General features: G+C 39.3%; 1 protein-coding gene across 2 annotated transcripts in view; it reads left to right on the top strand.

Annotated features, from left to right (window-relative positions):
* Positions 1-18,015, top strand: part of PDXDC1 (pyridoxal dependent decarboxylase domain containing 1) — a 51,297-nt gene that overhangs the window by 13,274 nt on the left and 20,008 nt on the right. For both annotated transcript variants that reach the window (XM_024744206.1, XM_024744207.1), the window contains exons 2-12: positions 302-375; positions 1,338-1,403; positions 3,974-4,054; positions 5,777-5,923; positions 7,091-7,280; positions 8,980-9,048; positions 10,108-10,186; positions 14,146-14,230; positions 15,102-15,150; positions 15,303-15,404; positions 16,280-16,405. In XM_024744206.1, the coding sequence (XP_024599974.1) occupies positions 302-375; positions 1,338-1,403; positions 3,974-4,054; positions 5,777-5,923; positions 7,091-7,280; positions 8,980-9,048; positions 10,108-10,186; positions 14,146-14,230; positions 15,102-15,150; positions 15,303-15,404; positions 16,280-16,405 (1,068 nt within the window). The remainder of the gene's footprint in view (positions 1-301; positions 376-1,337; positions 1,404-3,973; positions 4,055-5,776; positions 5,924-7,090; positions 7,281-8,979; positions 9,049-10,107; positions 10,187-14,145; positions 14,231-15,101; positions 15,151-15,302; positions 15,405-16,279; positions 16,406-18,015) is intronic.

Genomic DNA, 18,015 nt, shown 5'->3' on the forward strand with positions numbered 1-18,015 from the left:
GACATGGAACCATATTCACTATAAAGCAGAAAAAAGCAATTTGGAGAGGTGCATATGAGCAAAGTGAAACTTTGGAGAGATACGTCAAACTTAAAAGTGGCCTCCCCTGGGGAGTGGGACTTTTTTATGTTATACCTTTGTACTGTTGGAATTTTAAAATCAAACATGTTCTTTAATAATGCAGGTATTTTATAATAAATCTAGAAGAAAATGGACTTGCATTTAGTTTTTCTGGATGAATTATGTTGCAGAAGTAATAGAGGGTTGTTAAAATTTAACCTTTTGAAAATTTGTTTCCCAGATAGCAGACCCTACACTAGCTGAAATGGGAAAAAACTTGAAGGAGGCCATGAAGATGCTAGAGGACAGTCAGAGGTGAGCCTGTGGAACAGAAGTGACCCATTAAATGTGTTCAACTTGCTGTGAAACTGGCAGCACTAGTTTCCTTCTGTTAAAGACACCTCTTGGTCTGTCATACAGAGTGAAGTAAGTCAGAAAGAGAAAGACAAATACCGTATGCTAACACATATACATGGAATCTAAGAAAAAAAAAATGTCATGAAGAACCTAGGGGTAAGACAGGATTAAAGACACAGACCTACTAAAGAATGGACTTGAGGATATGGGGAGGGGGAAGGGTAAGCTGTGACAAAGTGAGAGAGTGGCATGGACATATATACACTACCAAACGTAAGGTAGATAGCTAGTGGGAAGCAGCTGCATAGCACAGGGAGATCAGCTCGGTGCTTTGTCACCACCTAAAGGGGTGGGATAGGGAGGGTGGGAGTGAGGGAGACGCAAGAGGGAAGAGAGATGGGAACATATGTGTATGTATAACCGATTCACTTTGTTATAAAGCAGGAACTAACACCATTGTAAAGCAATTATACTCCAATAAAGATGAAAAAAAAAAGATACCTATTGGTTTCAGAACGTCACACTTAGCTTCAGCTGAATTTAAAATTGGTATTTGTCTTGGTTATAAGGTGCTTTGTAATTAAAGGATTTTGAAATTAAGGGACAGGACTTATAATTTTCAGTCCTGCCTACTAAGAGTTTCATTTATTTAATATATTGACTTGAATCTATAAATACTTCTTACTGTATATTCAGGTCATATAGGGCATCAACTAACCAAGCAGTGGCTTGAAGTATTATTATATTTTTAATATTATTTTCCTGAAACTAAACCCTACCCCAGCCTGGGGGCTGGGACGAGAAGGCGAGATGTGTGTTTCAAATCTCATATCAGTTACTAAGAGTTTGTGAGCAACATTATCACATGTTTCATGCTCAAATGTTAGAAGGTTAACAGTTTTTTATTTCGTTTAAATTAGAAGAACAGAGGAGGAAAATGGAAAGAAGCTCCTATCAGGGGATATTCCAGGGCCACTGCAAGGCAGGTAGGTGGCAATGAAGATAAGTACCTTTACTTAGGGTGTACACTTTCTTTAAACCAAGATTTTACCATCACTGACTTACAATTTTAGTTTTAATGAGCACAAAGCAAATTGAGAGTTATATGTAGTGTAACAGAAAACTGAAATGCCATTGGTTGGTTGGTGATAACGCTAAACCTACTGTTTCTCCCCCTTTCCCGTTCAGAGTTTAACACAGCCTCGTAACTCAAAAGTGATACGCAAACTCATAATTATAATCAACTATCATACTTGATTCATCCTTGAAACCAGTAATCTATTTGGTAGACTGAGCTTTATTGTGAGACTTATTTTAACTTGATAAGATTTATCATTTTATTATATAGTAAATGAGAGGAAAATGTCAACTCTAATTTATTAGCAGAGTGGTTTATTTTTTGGCAACTAAAGCAAATCTGTCAAGTGTTTGTGACTTGAGCTATCAGGGAAGAAGTCAGAAAAATAAGTAGTTATCCAACTAACATTTTCACAGGATGTTAGCATTCAATCTGGAGTTAAAGTCCCAGCCCAGTTTCCCTCAGACAAACTTATTATTTTTTTTATAACCAGGAAACTGTACGTAGGTAAATAGTACAACTCCCTTAAGTTGTCCTTTGACCTGAATATAAATATGTACAATAAGTATGTTGCAAAAGAGTAGTATAGAAGAAGGATCCCAGTGTGCCAATAAATGTCACATCTAACACACCCAGATACTAATTTTTTTTTTGGCTGCGTTGGGTCTTCGTTGCTGCGCACAGGCTTTCTCTAGTTGCAGCAAGCAGGGGCTACTCTTCGCTGCAGTGTGCTGGCTTCTCATTGCAGTGGCTTCTCTTGTTGCAGAGTACGGGCTCTAGGCACACGGGCCTCAGTAGTTGTGGCTCGCTGGCTCTAGGGCGCAGGCTCAGTAGTTGTGGCGCACGGGCTTAGTTGCTCTGCGGCATGTGGGATCTTCCCAGACCAGGACTCGAACCCGTGTCCCCTGCAGTGGCAGGTGGATTCTTAACCACTGTGCCACCAGGGAAGTCCCCAGGTACTAACATTTTAAAATAAGCACTCCTGCTTGTAGATGAAGGGTGCTGACTTGAAGTCCTCTACGGGTGAAGTTCATTCTCCAACTGAGAACAGGAACCAAATCTTGTAAGTCTCCTCATCCCAGGCCTACTGAAGGGAATTAAAGCGTTCCACTCATCCCACAGAAGTTTCCCTAGAAGACGTACTACCAAGAACATCCGTAATTCTCAGAGTGGGAGGGCATTAATGTCACCAGTCAGGAGTACTCACACTAATAATGCTAATAGCCAGCGCCTGAGATAGCAGTTCCCCAGGCGTGGCGTTCGGTGCTTTCCATGGACTGACAGCATCCTCACAGTTGTATAATGTAGGGCTTCGTGAGTTTCAGTAGCTTGCTCAAGGTCATGTGGCCTCATCTCTACACAATGTCCAAGGATCAGAGTCCCTCACATGTGAAGGTCAGCACCTTGAGGAGGATAGGTTTGGGGACATTGTTTTGATGGTGCTTTTTGAAAAGAGATAACTTTTTTTTTGGGGGGGGGCTGCATTGGGTCTTCATTGCTGCGCATGGGCTTTCTCTAGTTGTGGCGAGCGGGGGCTACTCTTTGTTGCAGTGCGCAGGCTTCTCATTGCAGTGGCTTCTCTTGTTGCAGAGCACAAGCTCTAGGCGCACGGGCTTCAGTAGTTGTGGCTCACGGGCTCTAGAGCACAGGCTTAGTAGTTGTGGCACACGGGCTTAGTGGCTCCACGGCATGTGGGATCTTCCTGGACCAGAGCTCGAACACATGTCCCCTGCATTGGCAGGCGGATTCTGAACCACTGTGCCACCAGGGAAGCCCGAAAGAGACAACTTTTTATTAGTCACATTCTCATTAATAAAGTGATAGTTTTTTGACATCACATGTTTTACAAGTTGCCTTGCTATTGCTTAGAACTTCACCTTTCACATTCTTCTCGTAAGTTTCCACCTCCTCATGTGATGAGCGTTTAAAAACATATCTTGGATAGAAGTAAGTGTTTACACTGCAAGCGAATCTGCAGTTTCCCCAGCTTGGGGAAGAGGTAATAATAAATCATGCTTGCATTTCATGTTTAGCTCTGTTAGAACAAACAGACAAGACTCCCACATGGAGGGAAGCTAGATACACCAGTGGCATTGGAGTATTCTTGCTGCTTTTGTGACCTTCCAACAGCTTATAAGGACTACTTCGGCCCTTATTACATGCTTATTAAATAGTCTCCAAGATTCAAATGAACAGGTAGAGAAATATTGCTAAAGCTGGTGAAATTTTTAAAAATCAAATTAATATTTAGGCAGAAGATTAATCACAAGTAAGGTTATATTCAGAATTCAGTTGATAATTTGAGGTTTGTTTTTAAAATGATGTATACTGTATCTCAAAACACATTATTTCTTTCGTAGCTCCTCAGTTAAAAAAGAAAACATGTCAAGCTAGTTTATACGAGAGAAAAATAGTGAGAGACTGGTGAGGGATGTGTGCTGTTTCCACCTGTTTGTCAGCTGTTTTTCTGTTCCGCAGTGGACAGGACATGGTGAGCATCCTCCAGTTAGTTCAGAATCTGATGCACGGAGATGAAGATGAGGAGCCCCAGAGTACCCGGTAATGGAGAACAGTTGGCAGCTTCTGTTTGAAAGTATATGTGTTCTTGATTTTGATAATGATTGCATTCTCACAAGTTGCTGCAGTAATAAGCTATATTTAATTCCTAGTTACGTGTGATATTAAAATGATGTTCAGTTTCTTCAGAGAGACATTGACATATTTTAGATAATATATTTTGTAAAAGGAAGTCATTTACTAAAATCTTGTCGTTTTTATGGTCTTGTGTCTTAGGGAGGGGCTGGCACAGGGGCCAGAGAATAGCTGCCGTGTGCTTTTCTGTTTCTGACTGCTTCTGCTCCTGTGCTTCCGCCCCTGATTGCTGAGAAGTGCTGCAGCTGAATTCCTTGGTGGCAGGCCGCTTTGTCTGTGAATCATCTGTTTATTTTATTTCTGTTTATGCATCTATCAAGCAATTTATTTAGTTTCATTTTCTGTTTAATAGTTTTAAATTTAATTTTTTTGGAGTAAGTAATTCATTCTTCCAGTTCAAATTTCAAAAGATAGAAAGGGTGTATACACAAAGGCAATTTTCCTTCTTACCTCTGCCTCCCTACCTTGTTCTCCTTCCTAGAGATAAGTTGCCAGTTTTTTGTGTATTCGTCAGAGATACTTTATGTGTATGTACACCCAATCAAAATGTCTGTGCTCACCCCCTCCAGTACCTAAATACTATGCATGTTGTTCTGTGACTTGCTTTTTTCATTTATGTCTTGGAGTTCCTGGCATAGCAGTATACAAGGAGCTTTCTCCTTTAAGAGCTGTTTAGTGTTACTCTAAATGGATGAGCCATATTTTATTTAACTAGTCTCCTTTTCATGTTTTACTCTTATGAACATTCCTACAGCCAGTAACTCTGTACATGTGTCATTTCTCATAGAAGAAGTGTTTCTGTAGATTAAAGTCCTAGAAGTGGGATTGCTGGGCCAGATAAGTTTGTGCATTTGTAAATTTGACAGATATTGCCAAATTTCCCTTCGTGGAATTGTGCCAATTCACATTCCCACCCATAATGTGTGAGAGTACATCTTTCCCCACACCTTTGCCTGAAAGGGTATTAGCAGACTTAAGGATCGTTGCCAGTCTGATAGGTGAGAAATGATATTTCAGCATAGTTTTAGTTTGCATTTTTCTTATGAACCAGATTAAGTGTCTTTTTGTATGTTTTAAGACCCATTTATATTTCCTATTCTATGAACTGTCTCCTTTGCCCAGTATCCTGTCAATTTTTTGTGTTTTTCTTTTTACATTCTTTATAAGGGAAATTAGTCCTTCCACTTTAATATGTAAAACAATACCTAGTTCCCCTTGAATGTGCTGTGTTGTTATAAATAGCTATTTAATGCAGGGAATTGATCTTCGTCTGTTGATTATTAAATTTTCTGCACATTTTAGCTCTACTCTCCATAGTTCTTCAACTGGTATTTAATTTAAAAAACTTTTTTGGAGAAAATTATTCAAAAACAGTTTGTGTATTTAGTTGGTATTCAATAAAAAGGATATTTATCTCCTAGGACTTGAATTTAAAAAAAGAAATTTCCCCCCAAACTATTAATACCTTATGCATTGAATTTTCTAAATGTATCTCAGTGTCTGCCTTCTAGGCCATTAAATGCATTTCAAGTCTGACAGAAATTTGTGTGGAATAATGTGTCTCTGTGTTTTATTTATTTATGCTTTGACTAATACTTTTTTTTTAATCTAATAAATTTTGATTAACAGAATCCAGAATATTGGAGAACAAGGTCATATAGCTTTGTTGGGGCACAGTCTGGGAGCTTACATTTCAACTCTGGACAAAGAGAAGCTGAGAAAACTTACAACTAGGATACTTTCAGACACTACCTTATGGCTATGCAGAATTTTCAGGTAATAAGTTTTTGGTTTCTGGTAAAGACATTTATGTGTTGGGTATAGACTGTGAGAGATCTGTTTTCTGGAGCTATGCTACCTGGGTTCAGCTCTGCCTCTTCCCTTTCCTCTTGGAAGCGTTGCTTAACCACTCCGTGCCTCAGTTTCCTTATCTATGAAATGGGGATAGCCTTAATATCTATTTGATGACATTGTTGTGAGGATTAAATGAACTAATGAATTAATACATGTAAAGAGCTGAGAACATGAGCACATACATGTTGGATAGTGTCCACAGTTACTTGTTCTTAAGATTCCTAATTGGCACATGTTGATAGAAGGTACAGCAGTGGAATAGGTTCAAGTATTTTTAATCAAAGTATTAGCTGTGCTTTAGTAAAAAGGAAATGCTGTCATAAGGAAGATGAGTATGTGTTATGAAATTGAAATTTGCTTTATACTGTGATAATATTGGCATTATTAAGGAATTCTAGCAGACTAAGGAGTCAGTAGAAGAAATGGGACCAATGGTATTTTGTGTTTATTTATGCTATTATGTTTATGGAAAAGGAATGTTTACCTAACGTTGGAACATTTAACTTGGGAGACTTATTTTCAGATGCTGGGAAAGAGCTTGACCTGGCGAGAGTATGAATTTGCCTAACTGTATGGCAAAGGAGAAATTTTCTTCTGTTCTAATAAAAATCCTATACCTGTAACTGAAAATCTCTCTGTCCTTCTTTTTGGAGAATGAGAAGAATAAAATGTCCCAGGCAGATATTAGTGAAAGCAAAAGTTAGCCTGACTAGCATTTTTGACAGTTTTACTTAACTTTGGATGTTTTAGGGCTGAAACTACTAAGAACCATGCCTGCATTATCCAGTGCTGGCTTTATTGTAAAGTAAGCCAGTCCATGATCTTCAGCCTTTTTATATCTGAGGGATTTCCATTCTCTACTGGTTTTCATAGTTTCTGCTCTTTCTGGAGCTGGGTGTGGATGAGGGGTCATTGCCTCTGTTCTTTATGACCTCCAGCTGCAGTGAGGTGTCAGCCCACTGAGATGAGGGTGATTCCTATCTCCTTTCACTGAGATAGGAATTGAGAAAAGAATTACTTCCATGGTTATAAGACTGGGATATAATATCAGAGATAGGAACATACTGACATATGGGTGTCTCTTAACAGGTATGAAAATGGCTGTGCTTATTTCCATGAAGAAGAAAGAGAAGGACTTGCAAAGATCTGTAGGCTTGCCATTCATTCCCGTTATGAAGACTTTGTGGTGGATGGGTTCAATGTGTTATATAACAAGACGCCTGTTATATATCTAAGTGCTGCTGCTAGGCCTGGCCTGGGCCAGTACCTCTGTAATCAGGTAATGTGGCATAAGGTGGATATTTTAAAGAAACGATGTTTTGTTCTGTCCTGGAAGTTTTTCTTTAGCTGCTGTTTTTTTCAAGTGAAAAGAAAGGTGATTTTCTTATAAGCTTGTTTTGTCATTATTATGTATAAATGTGTATTAATAAATTTATATATAGATATATGTTTTTTTTTTTTTTAGTTGCCCAAAGGCAACCACAGTCAACACGTTACTTTATTTCCTTTCAGACTTGGCTTAATCAGAGTGTATGTGTGTTTTTACATAGCTATAGCTGGCTTTTTTCACTTACTGTTATACAGGTTCATATCATGTTTTACCAGTTCTCCAAAGTAAAGTATATTTTTAATATCTTCATAATATTCCTTCAAGTGAGTATATAGTATTTTACCTGTTTCCCTATTGGGCAATTAGAGTGTTCGCATTCTTTTGCTTTTTATGACCATTTTGAGGAAGTGCTCTTTGTATAGTGCTTTTATGCATGAAGCTTTTCTATACTTTGGGTTGTATTCCTCAGATGGATTTTCAGAGCCAGTCTAGAATTATTAGATCAAAGAGCATTACCTTTTTTTTTTCTGCATTACCATTTTTTAAAGTTCACGGTAGCCTGATTACGGGGCTACCTTGAGTCAAGAACTTGTTAAGCCTCTTGGCCAAGAATGTTTTAAAGTAAAACCCATAGGATTGGAGGGGTTGTCTTTTGTAAGATGGAGGAGTCCAGGGAGATACATAGGGGAAACTCAGGGCTTAAGTTGATTCTGAGCTGTGGTCATTGGTGGCAAGAAATTATGTCCTCTTCTTGAGGGTGTACAAAATAAGGAGTTTTATAATATCTCTGTAGAAACATGAAACAAATTACTTATTGAGTACCTACTGTAGGCCAGACTCTTATGGACCCAGAGCTGTCTTGGAACAGCAGTCCAATCTGCAAAAGATGTGTGAGAGTGTTCTGTTAAGTGGGAAAGGTAGGTGGCAGAATAGTCATGTTCATGTTTTAAAAAGTGTGTACATGCTTATATGCATATGTTTTTTATACCTAGAAAAATATATAAATATATATATTTTTGCCTAGCAATTATCTGCAAGGTTCTATACTAACCTATTAACAGTAGTAGATTGGTGGCTTATGGGGGGGGATTTTCACTTTTAATTTCTATAATTTTTTATTGTGTGTTTTACTTGGGTTTCACTTTCATAATTTAAAAGAAAAATTCTTTAAGGGGATAAAGTGTGAATAAATTGCTTGTTAAATTTTTGGTCTTTAAATGCTTCCAAGTTTTAGTTATACAGAGCAATATGCTGCAAATGTTAAAAAAAATTCCTAAAACATATACTCCTTAAGGATTTGGAAGCTAAAAATGAGGAATATAAAATTTATTTGACAATTACTGTCTCCATAACGCTGACTTCATTTCTCTCAAGATATGTACATCTGCTAGTCCATATCTGTTGCTTTTTAGGAATGGGTGGACCCATAAATAAGATATTGTACTTTGAATGCCTTTAGCTGGTGTTATTTACCACTTATCCTTGGAGGAAGGATTTTAAATTATCCCCCCAAATGCTCATATTAAGAGTTCCTAAGGAGAGAGAATATTTAAAAAGAATAATTGTGACTTAGAGCCACAATCTTTTGGGGACATAAGGGAATGGTGACAAAGATCTTTCTTGTAAAATTGTATGTTTCTTCTTGCAGCTTGGCTTGCCCTTCCCCTGCTTGTGTCGTGTACCCTGTAACACTATGTTTGGATCCCAGCATCAGATGGTGAGTTCTTTAGGTTTATAAAATAATAAAGAATTGTGTTTTGAAACCGTACCTTCCTTTAAACTGCAGTTCTATTTGCTGGCCTCCAGATAATTATTAGGTTATTCATGGATTGCTTAGATCTTCCTGTTGCATAATACATGCTGCCAGGTTTGAATGTCCAGGAAGATTGGCTGGCATAAAGGTGAGGAGCACCTGGCTCTTAAGGAATCTTGTAATCACTGTATCACCTGTTTTAAGTAGAAACATGGAGTCCAATTAAGCCTCAGAAATTCCTTCTAAAGCTCATTCTTTCAAATGGTTATCACTGTTGCCTGGATTTATGAATGGGCAGATTTTGATTATTGTAATCCTTGGCATTGGATTCTGCTTATTTTTAGACATGCAAGAGATAAGCCTTTCCATACTGAAGTCAGAAGCAAAAGGGATAGGTTTTAGGGTTCTGCATTTCTTTTTTTTCTTTTTCTTTTTCTTTTTTTTTTTTTTGCCATACGCGGGCCTCTCACTGTTGTGACCTCTCCCGTTGCGGAGCACAGGCTCCGGATGCGCAGGCTCAGCAGCCATGGCTCACGGGCCCAGCCGCTCTGTGGCATGTGGGATCCTCCCGGACCGGGGCACGAACCCGTGTCCCCTGCATCGGCAGGTGGACTCCCAACCACTGCGCCACCAGGGAAGCCCTCTGCATTTCTTTATCAAGGTAGTTAGATTTTCTGGTTCAGATACGTCAATGAGTAATATCAGAGATAACATTTTTGGTTGTTTTTGGTGGGGGGGTTTGAGAGAACATTTTTTTTATTGTAAATGTTTAAAACTAGAGAAATGTTGGTTCTGTATGTCCAGTTTCTAACTTTAATCTCATTTAACTGATTTTTCTAGTTTTCAAGGAAAACGATTTTATTTTCACAACTATGATTGGAGAAAAAAGGAAAATTGTCAAGAAAAGAATTGCTCTGATAAATTTTGAGAGTCATCTGCTTCTTTTTAGAAGTTATAATTTTTCAGTGTATACGCTTTTGTGCGGGTTGTCTCATGTTTTTGTGGTTTGTCTTTCAATCCCAGGACGTTGCCTTCCTGGAGAAACTGATTAAAGATGACATAGAACGAGGAAAACTGCCCCTGTTGCTTGTTGCAAATGCTGGTAGGTATCATGAACCTGAATCTTCCATTTTGGACATACAAGAAAGAGGCTAGATAGTTAGCCTAAAAGAGATCAAGTCTTAAGAATGTTTGTGTGCCACGTGTTTAAGGAAGTCGGTAGCAGCACTGTGGTGAGAATTACAGTACTAAAGTTTTAGCTCATTAGATTCCCTTAATTGTTGGTTTGTTTTGGGAGTTCTTGTTTGTGTGTATATACTTTTTCATTTAGGTTGTGCTTCTCTATTCCTTCATATGCTTCCTTTCTAAATTGAATTTTTTTTTTTTTTTTTTTTTTTTTGGCTGTGTTGGGTCTTCGTTGCTGCACGCAGGTTTTTCTCTAGTTGCAGCAAGCAGGGGCTATTCTTTGTTGCATGTGTGGGCTTCTCATTGTGGTGGCTTCTTGTTGCAGAGCACGGGCTCTAGGTGCACAGGCTTCAGTAGTTGTGGCATGTGGGCTCAGTAGTTGTGGCTCGCGGGCTCTAGAGCGCAGGCTTAGTAGTTGTGGTACACGGGCTTAGTTGCTCCGTGGCATATGGGATCTTCCTGGCCCAGGGCTCAAACCCGTGTTCCCTGCATTGGCAGGTGGATTCTTAACCACTGTGCCACCAGGGAAGCCCTAAATTAAATTCTTAAATGTCACATTTAAATGTCCACCTTTGAGACAGCTGGTCAGCTACCACTTTCTGCTGTGCTCACCACATTGTATTCAGCATTGTACTTGAAGCTCTAGATAGTGAAGTAAGGCAAGAAAAATAATTAAATGACATACAGTTTGGAAAGGAAGAATAAACTGTCTTTATTTGCAGATGGCATGATTGTATAGGTAGAAAGTCCTAAGGAAACCACAAAGAACAGCCATTGGAACTAATAAGCAGGTCTGTCAAGCTTGCAATGAACAATTGAAATTTAAATGCCATTCATAATAGCATCAAGAAAAAAACCTTTATGGATAAATTTAACAAAATAAGGCAAGATATGTACACTGAAAACTACAGAATGTTGCTGAGAGAAATTCAAGAAGACCCAAATAAATGGAACAATATGGCATGTGCATGGGTTGAAAGACGCAATATTATTAAGTCATATCTCCCCAAATTAATCTGTAGATTCAACTCAATCCTTATCAAAATCTCAGCAGACTTCCAATTTCTTATAGAAATTGATGAGCTGATTTTAAAATTTATATGGACATAAAAGGATCTAAGAAGAGACAAAATAATTGTGAAAAAGAACAACACTGGAAGACTTATCCTATCTGACTTTTAGACTTACTGTGCAGCTACAAATAAAAGAGTGTGAGATTGGGCTTCCCTGGTGGTGCAGTGGTTGAGAGTCCGCCTGCCGATGCAGGGGACACCGGTTCGTGCCCCAGTCCGGAAAGATCCCACGTGCTGCAGAGCGGCTGGGCCCGTGAGCCATGGCCGCTGAGCCTGCGTGTCCGGAGCCTGTGCTCCGCAACCGGAGCAGCCACAGCAGTGAGAGGCCTGCGTACCGCCAAAAAAAAAAAAAGAAAAGAAAAAGAAAATGGAAAGGCAAATAACAGACTGGGAGAAAATATTTGCAAAATATTTTTCTGACAAAAGACTATATCCAAAATATATAAGGAAGTTTTACAATTCAATATTTTGGAGGTAGACAGTACAGTTTTTAAAGTGAACAAGAGATTTGAGTAGAAACTTTGCCAAAGAAAATATATGAACGTATAAGCACTTGAAAAGATGCTTAGAGAAATGCAAAATAAAACCACAGTGAGCTACTACTATATATCTGTTAGAATGGAGAACATAAAAAAATACAATGCCAAACACTGGTGAGGATGCAGAGTAACTGGAACTATCCCTTCAGTTAGGGATGCAATATTCCTAACTGAAAACAACCCAGATGCCCTTCCCTTGATGAATGGATAAACAAATTGTAGTATAAACATATCATGGGATACTAAGCAATAAATGGAAATAACTACTGATCACACATATCAACACAGATGAATTTCAAAAGCATTCTAAGTGCCAAAATCCAAACATGAAAGAAGTTACATAGTATATGATCCGTTTATATGAAATTCTAGAAAGATAAAACTACAGTGACAGAAAACAGATCACAGTTGTCTGGGGCCAGTGAGGAGTATAGAGAAGGGTGAAACTTCAGGGGGGATGAGGGAACTTTTGGTGTGATGGTGGTTGCACACTGTATTTGTCAGAATTCATTGAACCATACCCTTAAATGAGTGGATTCTATTGTATGTAAATTATACTTCAATCAGTAAAGCTAATTATTTAAAAAAATAATAATAAACAGAAAAAACACATATCCACCTTGTTGCCAGCAGAAAAACTACCACTTTCTGCCTGCCTTAGTATATTGTATGTTTAAAAAGAAACATAGGGCTTCCCTGGTGGCGCAGTGGTTGAGAGTCCGCCTGCAGATTCAGGGGACACGGGTTCGTGTCCCGGTCTGGGAAGATCCCACATGCCGCAGAGCGGCTAGGCCCGTGAGCCATGGCCGCTGAGCCTGCGCGTCTGGAGCCTGTGCTCCGCAACGGGAGAGGCCACAACAGTGAGAGGCCCACATACCGCAAAAAAAAAAAAGAAAGAAACATAACCAGTCTACTATCAATCACTTAATAGATGGGAGAGGCTGCAGTTTACACGTGATTGAGTGGTTTACCAGTGTGACTACATTGCCGTCACCAGAGTGCACGTCCCAGTGGTTAGCAAGTGGGCGTTGCCAAAAAAGAAAGAGAGCCTGAATGTGGTCCAGTCACTTAAACACGGCACAGTGCTTTATGTTTTGATGGCTCATGTGACACAACCCATGTGTTGGCCTTTGATCTTGTTTCTACTAAACTAAATGTGTCATTTTAGATTTTTTTTTTAAATTTGAGACAAATTTAGGTGGGGGGAGGAGTGGAGTTGTCAGCCCTTTTCCTGGCATAACCCCTGCAAAAGAAGCACTTGTATTAGTTGTGTTTGTTGATGAGCGTTAGAAGTCTTGTGAGGTGGGTTCTGCTAACTGGAAATTTAGGACAGTTGGGAGAATGTGTGACTGTGCATTTTACTAAAGGCTCTGTGAGGAGGATCTGCCCAGCAAAGCCTGCAGTGTAAACAGATCACCTAGGGAATGGGTCAAAGTGTGTGATATGTTTCAGCTGACTTCAGAATGCTTTCTATATTAAAGCAAAATACCTCTCGGGAATTCCCTGGTGGTCTAGTGGTTAGGATTCTGCGCTTTCACTGCCATGGCCTGGGTTCAATTCCTGGTCAGGGAACTGAGATCCCGCAAGCCGTGCAGTGCAGCAAAAAACAAAAAACAAAACAAACAAAAAAACCACAAAGGACCTCTAAAATTTGGTTAAAACAAACAAAACAAATTCATCTATGTATTTTTTATAGAGAGCACACCTAAATAAAAATAACCCAGAAAGTGATAAAAAGTAAGTGCGGAAAAGGGATATCTTGGGCAAATGCTAATGAAACACAAGTACTGTAGCAAGGTTGCTGTGAGATAAAATAGACTTCATATTAATAATAATTCATGACATCTACTCAGAGATATAACAGGTATGAATGCTTATGAATATAACTTTGAAATATATAAAGGAAAAGTTGATAGAATACAAGTATAAATTGACAAAACCACAATCTTGGTGGGAGACTTGAATATATTTCTCATGAAACAACAGATCAAGTAAATAGAAAATAAGTATATAGAGGATTTAAATAACACAGTTAACAAGTTTGACTTTATAGATACATATAGTGAACAATACACACTCTTCAAAACTTGAATAACCAGTTTGCAAAAGTTGATTTTAAGCCAGTCCACAAAGAAAAGCTCAGTAAAACAGAGATACAATGTTACTTCTCTCATAAGGAGATAATGTATATAGAAGCTTTTATCATGCTGCAAAGACTCAGAAAATATTTGTTTTAGTATCCTTTCTTGTGTGTTTTATCCTAGGAACTGCAGCAGTAGGGCACACAGATAAGATTGGGCGTTTGAAAGAGCTCTGTGAGCAGTACGGCATATGGCTCCACGTGAAAGGGTGAGTGGAGGGGAATTTGGCTGCATGGTGGGCTGGCAGAGGGCCCAGGAGGAGCTCACTTTGTCGTCACATATATCACTAAGGGCTCTTTGGCTTGCAGATTACAAAATTACCCAAACTGGCTTAAGCAAGAAGTTTTATTGGCTCCCATAGCTAAGAAGACCAGTGTTAGGATTGGCCTTAGGCACCACGTCAGCCAGGTCACTTGGCTGAAGTTCCTCCATGGTGGTGGCTCCGTCTGTAGATAGCCTTTCCTGTTCTGGTGCAGAGTTCCATCCGCCTTTCCAGGTGTGTGCAGAGGGTCAGACGTCCCAGCGGGAGTCTCATACTGAGCCAATTGCTGTGGTGAGGGAAATGTAACACTTAATAGTTTAGGTGATTTGTGAAGCTGTGGTCTCATAGAGGAGATTGGGGTGGCTTCCCAGAAGACCATTGGACTGCTGCTAAGAGAAGAGAGGGGAGAGGATGCAGGGCAGCCCAAGTAGTCCATTTCCAGGACATCATACACGTACACGGTGCATTGCTTTTTAATATTGTCCCTCTGGGAAAGAAGGATGACTGGGAAATAATACTGGTATCTACCAAAGATATAAAATAATATAAAATAAGACACCCATTACACTGAGTAAGTAGATGTCACCCCCTGAAATACGTTTTGATTAAAATGCATTTTCCAGGTTTTCCTGAAAGTTGTATATGTACCACACTTTATGTTGCTGTTATAAAAGCTACCAACCCAGCTGAAAGACATGTAAATGTCAGTGTGGAACAGCACAGCCCTTTTTAAAAAAATTTTTTAAATTTAAAGTGTGTACTTAGTGAATAAGCAGCAGTAAATAATTAGTTCTTAGGTCTGTGTTTTTCCTTCCAGTGTGAATCTGGCAACATTGGCTCTAGGTTATGTCTCCTCATCAGTGCTGGTATGTTGTTGATTTACTAAATACTGTGTTTTTAAGAAGGAATTTAACATCACTTAATGCCTGATGGCTTTTCACAGTTTTTATGAATGGAGAAAGGTGTTGGGTTTAGTGTATCCTGATAGTGTAACAAGAAGTTGTTCTCTCTGTGGTAGGCTGCAACCAAATGTGACAGCATGACGTTGACTCCAGGCCCATGGCTGGGTTTGCCAGCAGTTCCTGCTGTGACGCTTTATAAGCACGACGATCCTGCCTTGGTAAGCTTACTCTCACTGGGAGGGAGTGGGGAGTGGCTAATAATCATTGGGTCTGGGGGCAAAATACAGAAAAAGGAAAAAGTGAACATTTTCCTTAATGTTACCTCTGTGACTTTTTGTTTTTAAAAAATGTTTTTAACATAAATGAAACTATGCCATATATGTTTTTCTATTTAGTCTCCCCATACTACCCCATGTGTATGAAAACCTTTTTATCACTGTGTAATATTCCATCACTTGAGTACCACAGTTATTTAATTATTCTCCATTTGTGAACTTTTAGGCTGTTTTCAAATTTTTGTTACTAAAATAATGAGCATCATTCTGTGTTTCAAATTATTCCTTAGACTGGGTTCCCAGAAGTGGAATCAATAATGAGTAAGAGTATTTTAAGGTTCTTGATCCACATTGTCTAAAAGGTTGTAACATGATATAGTTTTTAAAAGGATAGTAGTGGTTCTTGTTAGTGGATCAGTTAGTGAGAGGCACATGCAAAATAAGCTTTCGTTGATTCTTCTTAAACAGTTAATACCTTGCTCAGGTGATAATGGCCAGGTGTTTGAGGATGCTCAGAACAGCCTTGGGAGGGGCCGCCTCTTGAATGGCTAAGAGCTCCAGCTCTGGGATGAACCCATTTGGATTCTCATCCTGGCTTTGCCACATCTTAGCCGTGAACCCTTAGACAAAGCAAGGTCTCTGAGCTAAGTTGCCTAGAATACTTACCTCATGGAGTTGTTTGATGATCAAATGAATAATGCAAGCCAAGTGCCTGCATAGCATCTGACACAAACCAAGTGCATAATAAACGGTAACTAGTTAGTTCTGCTATGTGATTTCATTGGCTTTGATTAATAAACCCATATTGGCATTTTTAGACTTTAGTTGCTGGTCTTACATCAAATAAGCCAACAGACAAGCTCCGTGCCCTGCCACTGTGGTTGTCCTTACAATACTTGGGACTTGATGGGATTGTGGAGAGGATTAAGCATGCCTGTCAGCTGGTGAGTAGAAACCTGAAGTTCAAATGAGTCACAGATACTCCATGGCAAAAACAGAGACAGAAAAATGCTTCATTGATTTACCCTCCCCCCAATACCTTGTTGTCTGGATTTCCCATCTCATAAGCAAGCAGACTAATTTCCCTGCATATATAGGTTTCTTGTTCAAAGTTCTGGGAGAGACTGCTGGGGCTGTCCCAGCATTTGTGTCCATATGAAATCAGATTAAAATGAATGCCGGTGTCAGCATGGGGGAGAAAAGAAGTCCCAAGGTGACAGCGAAGGAGTGGAGAAGAATGCAGAAGCCGGGATAAATGTTCCACTTGACTGACCGACTCTTGAGGGTAAAGAAATATGATGGTTGGGGGGAGTAAGGCTGGCATGGATATTTTTAACACCCACCGGCTTGGGCTCCCAAATTGCAAGGCTCTAGGGACAATTTTAATTCTCTGTTTGAGGTGTTCTAATTGTGAAAAATATATAATTATGTTGTAGTTTAGAAAGCAAAAAAAATGCCATATTTACACAGTTTGAGAGCTGAGTTCTACCTAAGTCTAAAGCATGATGTCACCTTTCTGTACCTCCAATTCCTCACCTGTAGAATAGGGGTGATGATGTGATGGAAGGTTGTTATGAGGACTTAGTTCGTACATGTAAAGCTCTTATAGCGGCACCTAGTCATATAGTAAGGTATGCAGATAGTTTTAAAAATAAATCTTTGTTTTAAATATGTTCTTGAAATTGACACTTCCTCATGTCATTTTTATATTTAAGAAAAATTAGTATTTTCATATTACTGTAGCAGGAGTCCTTTGGTTTATAATATTAGGATAGTTCATTTTAACATTAGTTTCTAATGAAATAGAAACATTCTAAATGAAGTAGTTTCATTTTTACATTAAGTAATATTAAGATTTATGTTCATTATGTTTACAGAAGCACCACATTTTTAAAAACATTTTCTCACTGGGCTGTTGGCTCACATCTTGAGGTTTGGTCCTTTGGAAGGAGAAGCCTTCATCGCCATGGTAACTAAGTCAGTTTGGGGAAGGTTTGGGCAGTCCAGGGAGAGTTTTTCAATTCCCTTCAGTGTTTTTCAATTCAATTCAGTGGGGCGCAGGAAAATAATGATGACAATTAGCCACCAAACACTTGAGGTCACTGCAGCTCTGGCATCTTCCTGCCAGCAAACACTCTGGCGGATCTCAAACCCTCCTGAGCACTTGACTCTGCTGCTGACTCACTGCTGCTAAATGCACACGTGAAAACCACATGGAGGTTTAGCAGGTGTGGTCGCCCGTGTCCAGTCCTGCCTTTGTAGTCCGCACCAGGTCACATGTTTCCTGAGAGCAAAAATCAGTGTCCTCCTTCTTTTCTTCCTCCTTCTCATCTTCGTCTTCGTGGGAAGCAGTTCCTGAGCATTTATTCAGTGCCAGGCGCTGCACAGCACCGTGGATGCAGGCTCTCACTTGGTCCCTACAGCTTCCCCAGAATATAAGGTCCACTGATAACATATTAAGAATTAGTTTTCATGAGGGGTTTTCCTGTGTCCAACACTCAAATAAACATCTGTTGAATTAATGACCCCCAGGCCATGCAGTATATGTTATTTT

The sequence above is a fragment of the Neophocaena asiaeorientalis genome, unplaced genomic scaffold (assembly GCF_003031525.2).
Source record: "Neophocaena asiaeorientalis asiaeorientalis breed wild unplaced genomic scaffold, Neophocaena_asiaeorientalis_V1.1 scaffold91, whole genome shotgun sequence".
Lineage (NCBI taxonomy): Eukaryota > Metazoa > Chordata > Mammalia > Artiodactyla > Phocoenidae > Neophocaena > Neophocaena asiaeorientalis.